This window comes from Fukomys damarensis, unplaced genomic scaffold (assembly GCF_012274545.1).
Source record: "Fukomys damarensis isolate Sample0158 unplaced genomic scaffold, DMR_v1.0_HiC HiC_scaffold_34, whole genome shotgun sequence".
In the NCBI taxonomy this organism is placed as follows: domain Eukaryota; kingdom Metazoa; phylum Chordata; class Mammalia; order Rodentia; family Bathyergidae; genus Fukomys; species Fukomys damarensis.
In genome coordinates, this window is record NW_022900946.1 from 23,275,299 (window position 1) to 23,283,657 (window position 8,359).

General features: G+C 45.1%; 1 protein-coding gene across 3 annotated transcripts in view; it reads right to left on the minus strand.

Moving 5' to 3' along the window:
- Positions 1 to 8,359, minus strand: part of Ube2l3 (ubiquitin conjugating enzyme E2 L3) — a 36,212-nt gene that overhangs the window by 4,518 nt on the left and 23,335 nt on the right. For all 3 annotated transcript variants that reach the window (XM_010620669.3, XM_010620668.2, XM_010620666.2), the window contains one exon: positions 5,816 to 6,002. In XM_010620669.3, coding sequence (XP_010618971.1) covers positions 5,816 to 6,002 — 187 coding nt within the window. The remainder of the gene's footprint in view (positions 1 to 5,815; positions 6,003 to 8,359) is intronic.

Here is an 8,359-nt window from a genome sequence, read left to right on the forward strand (position 1 = left end):
CCCGAGTGCTGGGATTACAGGCGCGTGCCACCACGCCCGGCCTCTGTTCTTTTTCATTCTGGCCCTCCTCCCCATCCCCTGAACATCACGGACTTGTACAGATTTGCCTCTTCTGATGATCACATGTGTCGTTCTTATCCGCAGTAATTATGTCACATAGCCTCGCCATGTACACTGAGTTCCCAACACTGGATCACAGCTCCTCTACTCACATTTTCATCAACTGACTAATATAGAACCATGTTTTGTACACATTTAGAGAAATCTTATTTAAGTTGGGTGCAGTGGCACACGCCAGCTACTCAGCAGGCTCAGGAAGGAGGACCACAAGCTCAAGATCAGCCTGGGCAATGTAGCTGTTATCGGGCTGGCGATTTAGGCTCAGTGGCACTGTGCCTGCCTCGAAAGTACAAGGTCCCGAATTCGATCCCCAGTACGAAGAAGAAGAAAAGGTGCCTAGTGGCCCACTCTCATACTGCAGGGTGTACTTCCTGCTCCGCCCCTCCTCTTCCTTCTTTTTTTTTTGGTAACAGGACCATGCGCTTGTGAGGCCCCAGCCTTGTTAGGTATACTTCTTTTCCTCTTACTTGACCCAAACTTGCTCTGCAGAGCATGTTTCTTTTCCTACCTTTAAAAACCTTTACAACTGTTAAAAAAAAAAAAAAAATGAAGGAAGGAAGCCTTACTTAATATATAACACTGATCTATCACGGTTAACTCATGGTCACAGTACTGTATGTAACTCATTCCTGAATAAAGTTTAGCTAACACACATGCTGTCTCCATAAGACACGCCATACTCTTCTCATGCTCAGAAGCACTAGACAGTTTTTTAGCACTGCATTTGAGGAGCTTTTTTTTAAAAAACCAAACTTGGGATCAAATGCAGGGGCATTCTACCACTGAGCTAAAACCCCAATCTTGTTAGAGACAGAATTTCTCTAAACTGCTCAGTTGGGACTATGAGCTTGCAATCCTCCTGACTCAGCCTTCCAAAGAGATGCATCTCCATACCTGGATGGCCATTTAAAAGGTCAAATCACAGGAGTGAGGATTTACCTCAGAGGTGCTGCACCTGTATGGCAAGGGCAATGTCCTGAGTTCGATTCCTGATACCAAAAACCCGAGTCAAATCACAAAATGAAAAGCACAACACACAAAATGTAGGGACCATGTGCTTATAGTATGAAAGCTGAAACAAGAAAGTAGAAAGTGTCAAACTGTTCAAATTAGGTGAGTCAAATTTTTCACTGCTTTGTGCATGTCTGTGATTGGTTGCAAAAGCGTCATATTGACTTTGATTTTGGGATTACAAAAATTTTTAATAGGGCCGGGGATTTAGCTCAGTAGTTCGGTGGCCTGCCGTGCAAGCGCAAAGACTGGAGTTCAATACCCGGTAAAAAAAAAAAAAAAAAATTTTTTTAATACGTAGGTGAATTCACAAACAAAATCTGAACAACAAGGCTCAACTACAAATAGAATCATTTAATATGTGGTCATGTGTGACTAGTTATTTCATTTAGTGTAATATTTTCAAGGTCTGGGCCAGGTGTGGTGGTGTACAACTATACTTCCGGCCCTCAGGAGGATGAGACAGGAGATTTGCTGCAAGTATGAGGCCAGCCTGTGCTACATAGTGAGTTTAAGGCTAGAGCAAGACCCTGTCTCCAAAAACATAAATAAAAGTTTGCATATGCTGAAGCATGAACCAGTATTTCACATCTTTTTATAGTTTAACTTTATTATATATTCCACTGGCTCACTGACGAAGATGCACTGACCTAGGAGCTTCTCAAGGGTTGGGATGCGCCAACCCTTGCGTATCCATGTGTTAATCGGGCACCTCAATTCTCAGAGCAGTCTCTTCTCTCCACACTGCCTTTCACAGCACTGAATGGGGACCTGCCACGCTCAGCTCATCCATTTACCAACTCACGGACACGGCTGCTTCTCCCTCTTGAGTACGGAGAAACTGCCATGAACATTTGTGTGCAAGTGTTTTGTGGACACAGGCTTCATTTCTCTCAGGTATATATGTCTAATCATAGGAGATTTTTTTTTTTTTTTTTTTTTTTTGTACAGGGGATCGAACTTGGGTCCTTGCACTTGCGAGGCAGGTGGTGGAACCCCTGAGCCAAATCCCCAGCCATATGAGGAGTTTTTCCCAGCTTACTGTTTCCTTTACTATGCTTCATTTCATACTAAGTATATTTTAACTCTACGGTTGACAATCTTAACATTTTTCATTCTCTGTATCTAGTGGTAAAAATATTATCTTGGGACTCTCTAGATGGGGTGACCCTGAACTGGAAATGTAGCCAGCCTAACGACCAATGAAGGCTGACTGGTAGCTGGCTGAAGCAACAAGAATTTGTGAACCTCAAGGCTGCATCTGAGAGGAGTCGCCAATACAGTGCTAAAGCTTCTAAGGACAGGGCAAGAGGAAATCATGAGCACATGCTGTGAAGACCGAAGAGGGCTGGAAGGAGATTAAAGCAAGAGGGTTGCACATTACTTCATGACTTTAGGAAACGAATGAGAAAATGGCAAAGCATTTAAAAAGATGTTGAAAGGATGGTGGCTGTTGAACAGCAGTTAGAAAATAGGACCAGACAGGGCCAGGGATTTGGCTCAGTGGTTCCACCCCGTGCCTCCTAAGCGCAAGGCCCCGAGTTCAATCCCCAGTGCCAAAAAGGAAAAATAGATAGATAGATAGATAGACAGACAGACAGACAGACAGACACAGAAAAGAGAAGAGGACGAGAAAAACAGGGACACTGAAAATATAAGAACATGACAAGGAGAGCAGCGATGGCCCAGGACAGCCGTCACTGGGGACAAGTGGGCCCAGGGAGGGCTAGAGAGCAACTGAGGGACTCAGATGCCTGCCTGACCTGCCTCTGTAAACACCTCCCTTGTCCTGCACGCCCCTCCCTCTTCAGAGCTGCCAGACCTCCTGTCCAGACACGGTCTGCTGCCTCTCTTGAGACTAGACTCGCCCAAGGCAGAGAGCCGAGAGGAGTGACACTGTATCAATTCTGCATCTGGGCCATAAGTGGCCAGGCAGTTTCCACTTTCAGCTTCCTGCTGTGAAGAGGCACAATTTAGTGACCTCATGGACAAAAAGAGGCCACAAGGAGAAATGAGGGGCCCAGCTAACAATAGGTGCCACACATGTGAACAGTATGAACTGGCTCATTCCAACCTCTGAGCTCCCAGGTTGACACAGCTACACAAGCAAACCCAGGAACAGCTGCCCAGCCAAGCTCAGCCAACCTACTACATGAACATTAATAAACTGCTGTCACTTAAAACTGCCGCTAAGGGGCTGGAGATTTAGTTCAGTGGTGCCACCACCTGCTTTGCAAGTGAGTTTAATCCCCAGTACAAAACAAAAACAAAACTGCCACTAAGATTTTTTTTCAGTTTGTGGTACTAGAGGCTTGAGCCTAGGCCCTTGGTACTGACCTACATTCACAGGACTTTAGTTTTTGAGACATAGTTCTGCTAAATTGTTAACCTGCCCACGTTGGGCTAACACCTGCAATCCTCCTGCCTCGGCCTAGGCCTACACCACCTGGACCAGCTAGTCACTAAGTTTGCTTATTTATTTGCAGTGCTGAGAATTAAACACAGAGCTCTGCATAGCAAGGCAAGTGCTCTACCAGTGAGCTATACCCACAAGAAAGCCACTAAGTTTTGAGGGGGTTTTCTAATGCCAGAATAGATAACAGAAATACCAGAGTGTGTGGCATGAAGCGCTGGGGACAACATTCCTGGTGTATATGCGGACAGGATCAAGGCCATGCTACAAAGCATCTACAGAATAATTTTCTAGGAAGAAATCCTAAACTGTCCCAAATCACAAAATAGTAACCCTGAGATGGGCATGGTAGTGCACACCTGTATCAGCACTGTGGAGGCTGAGGCAGGAGGATCACTCCACGAGTTCAAGGCCAGCCTGGACTACACCAGTGAATTCGAGGCCAGCTTGAACCACACAACAAGACCTTTTCTAAGAAAAAAAATAAAAAAAAATAAAAAAATAAATAAATTAAGCATGTTTTACAAAAGGATGAAGGCCACCCTAGATTATCTGGCTCTTTGCGTGGTGTGTGGGTGGGTGGAGGGCACCCCCAACTTGAAAAAGTGGAGGATGTGGGCCACACACTAAGATCTGAAGCTAAAACAGGAACAATACTGCATGGCCCTCTTAGGCAGCCAGCTCCCACACCCTGAGGAGACACTGGACTCTGTAGCCAGAGTGAGAGGTGCATGGCTTTCTTGGGCTGCTTGGCCTAGAAGGACTTCTTCCCAGACATGGTGATTGGACAGAGATACAACTCAGCAAGGTCCCTGGGAACAAGGCCCAACAAGACACTGCTGAACAAATGTAGCCATGGGTGTGACACAGAAGTAAACTCCTGTGTAGAAAAATATCAGGCCATGTGCAAAGAGAATGGTGTCAGGCTGTTATAAACTTTTCTCTTACATCAGCAATGTCAACTACTCAGCTGTCTTTGAGCCCAGTGATACCTTTTATGGTTGACTATTTCCAAGGAATAAGGCTTGATTTTCTTTTTGCAAAAGGTTTCAACTTCCACTTTCCAGGTTTTGGCCAAAAAAGGACTACCTGAGTAACTGAGCCTTACCTGCAGCCTTGATAATACCGGTTTCATCCATTCTCTGTAATTTAAACAGACCTTACGTTGATGCAGTTACTTCTTTATAAAAAAATATATATGTGTGTATGTGTGTGTGTGTGTGTGTGTGTGTGTGTGTGTAAAATAACACCTATTTTAATGCATTATATTTGTGTATATAATTTAGAAAGCCCTTTTGGTACCCTCTCCATTATTATGGTATTTTTCAATCTGATTAGCAAACAGTCTTTTAGAGGGTAATTCAGTTACTTCTTACTGAGAGCACCTCCTAAAACATAAGGATTTCAAAATAAAATTAGGATTTCAAAATAAAGCCTGGGGGCAGGGCGTGGTGGCACACACCTGTAATCCCAGCACTCGGGAGGGTGAGGCAGGAGGATCACTGTGAGTTCGAGACCAGCCCAGGCTACATAGTGAGTTCCAGGTCAGTGTCAACTACACAGTGAGACGAAAGAAGGGCGGGGGGGAGAGGGAGAGGGAGGGAGAGAAAGCGAGCCAGGGCGAGGGCAGAGGGGAGAGGGCAGAGGGCAGAGGGCAGAGGGGAGGGGAGAGGGGAGAGGGAGGGAGAGAAAGCGAACCAGCCAGCCTGAAATTAATAAAAACTAGATACAACCCGTAAGTTAGCTGCTAGTTCATGGGACAAGAAAGAGGGCAAATGATACTGAATCACATACTTGGCCCAGAAAAACACACACCTGTATGCTCACCCAGACACACGGACACGCACACCACAACCAACTTCAGGGAGTTCTAGGCCAACTACATGCTTTATTTGGAAATGCTGCTCTCCAGAATGACCCTGTTCTTCCCACTTATCAGCCTGGAAGGCCCCACCAAGCCTCCGCTCCCGTTTCAGTTCAGGTGCCAAGTGCTGTGTGAGCCGGCTTTAAGCTCCCCTGTGAGGCAGCTCCACAACCCTTCCCTACTTCTAGAGACCAGTGCGCCGATGTGCAGCAGACTTCTGGGCTGGTCTCAGCGCCAGTGGGACCTAACCACCAAAGGAGGGCCTCCTCGGTACCTGCCAGGCTGGTGTTTCAATGAGACCAGCCATCCCACACGACATGACGGTGGGGCCTCAGCAGCACTTCCGCGTGAACTTCGGTCGGTAAAGTGCGGCTTCTTTTCTCTGGACTGACGGAGGACTGCCTTACCTTGGTCGGTCTTGGTCGCTGGCTTCCAGTTCTCTGCACTAATTACCGGCAGGCAAACCTGTCCCTTTTCATCAATGTTCGGGTGATAGATCTTCGTTTTAAATGTGATCTTCGGTGGTTTGAATGGATACTCTGCTGGAAAGTTGATTTCGATTCTAAAGGCCCCCTTGTCATATGGAGGGTTGTCCTGGAAGGAGAGAGAAGAAAATGAACACACTGAGATTCACACATCTGCAGCTAAGATAGGGCTGTTCTAACTGTTCACAGGAAAGATTCAGTTATTTCAAGTGGTGCAGCGACGGAAGACTTGTCACCTGTAGGGCAGCCCAACCATCAGCCAGTATTTCTAGAGCAAGGTATCTGTTAAGCTATGGAAAAGCTTGAGATCAAAGTCCTGACATCTTTATGCTTTTTTTAAAAATAGGCTTATTTTTTAGGACAACTTTAGGTTCACAGTAAAACTGAGAAGGAAGCGCAGGCGTAACCCGTATACCGTCCCGCCCACACAGAGCTTCTCCCACCATCAGCAAACCTGATCAAATGGGTAAATTTGCTACAATTCATGAGCCTCTACCAACACAGTATCACCTGAAGTCCTTGGCTCAGGATGAGGTTCACCCCTGGCATTGTACACTGTATAGGTTTTGTGTAGTTCTACAGGATAATGGGATCATACACTGTGTGGCTGCTATAATCTGAAAGTCTGCGTCCTTCCAAAATTCATCCATTAAATCCTAATCATGAAGGCTGTGAGTAGCTCAGTGGTAGAGCTTGTGCTTATTAGACATAAGGGCCTGGGTTCAAGCCCTGCACAAAAGATTCACAATCTCACCAATGTGGTTTTTAGGACATGGGGCCGGGCCACTGGGAAGTGAGGGTCACTGTGAGATCAGTGGCCTTATGAAAGAAGCCCCAGGGGTCTCTCTCATTACTCTCACCATGTGAGGACATAGCAAGAAGACAACACTATGAACAGAAAACAGGCCCTCCCCAGACACTGTATGTTCAGTGCCTCGTTCTTAAAACTTCCCAGCCCAGAACTATAAGAAGTAAATTAAGCTCTATAAGCTATACAGTAATTTTTTTTACAGTAGTCTGGATTGGCTAAGACAATAACCTTCTTGGAGTAGTTTAACTTAGTAATTCATGTCTTTTTAAGTGTGAATATTATTTGTCTAGATTTCTTGTTCGTTCGTTCATACATCCACTCGCTGTACTGCTAAATGAATCCAGAGCTGCAGACTGAGCTAGTTCTCTGCCTTCATTTTAAAATTCTGAGTCAGCCTTGGTAAGTTAGCTAGGCTGGCCTTAAACTTGGCGATTGTCCTGCCTCAGCCTCCCAAGTAGCTGGGATATAGGGCTAGAACACAGCACTCAGCCCATACTACAATTTACTTCCGCATTCACCTACTAAAACATCTTGGGTTCTTCTATGTTTCAGTAATTACGAATACAGCTTCAGTGAACATCTGCATTCAGGTTTCTGTGTGGACTTGTTTTTAACTCACCTGGGAAAATAGCAAGGAGCACACATGGCTGCATGCACGGTGAGGGTATGTGTAGTTTTATAGGAAACTACCGAACTGTCTTCCCGTGTGGCTGTTCCACTTTTGCATTCGTATCAATTAATGAAAAGTTCCCGTTGTTCCACACGCTATGAGCATTTGGAGTTGTCAGTGTTTTACACTGATGATTCTAATGGGTGTATATTAGTATTTCATTGTTACTTCAATTTGAAGCACTCCAGCAACATTCTATTGTGCTTCTATGACACCCAGATTTGTGGTTCTGGGGACTGGGACTAGGGTTTTTGTTTTCAGAGAAGGATCTCATTATGTTGTCTAGGCCAGGTTGACTTTGAAATCCTAGGCTCAAGAGATCTTGGTGACTCAGCCCAGAGAGCTAGGACTACAGGCACTAAACATTTGTGAGAGGTAGTTGTTTAGGTTGCTTGTTTTTAGTTTTGCTCGGTTTTTCATCACCCACCTCCACATTATTTCCTTGTAATTGATCAGTGGTGCAGTCTTTAATCCCAGCACTGAGGAGGCTGAGGCAGGAGAACTGCCTTGAGTGAGGCCAGCCTGGGCTACATGTAGTGGCACACATCTATAATCCTGGCACTGGGAGGCTGAGGCAGGAGGATTGCCAAGCTCAAGCTGTGCCTGGGAAACTTATTAAGACCCTGTGTCATAATTTAAAAAAAAAATTTTTTTTGATACTGGGAATCAAACTCAGGTCCTCCTGCTTGCAAGGCAGGAGGTAGAACCACTGAGCTAAATCCCCTGCCCCATAATAAAAAATTTTAAAAAGGGCTGGGATGTAGTCCAATACAAAGACCCTGGGTTCAATCTCCAGTATTAGTGGGGAAAAGGGAAAGAAAAAAATGGAATTTGACACAATTATATCAACATTCATGGAGGACAAACATCACAGGCATAAGGGTATGATATAACCACAAGATGACTTTTCATACTTTCGAAAAAGTTTTATATTTTAGCTATGAAAGTCAATTACCACAGTCAAATTTGTTTTTTTTTTTTTTTC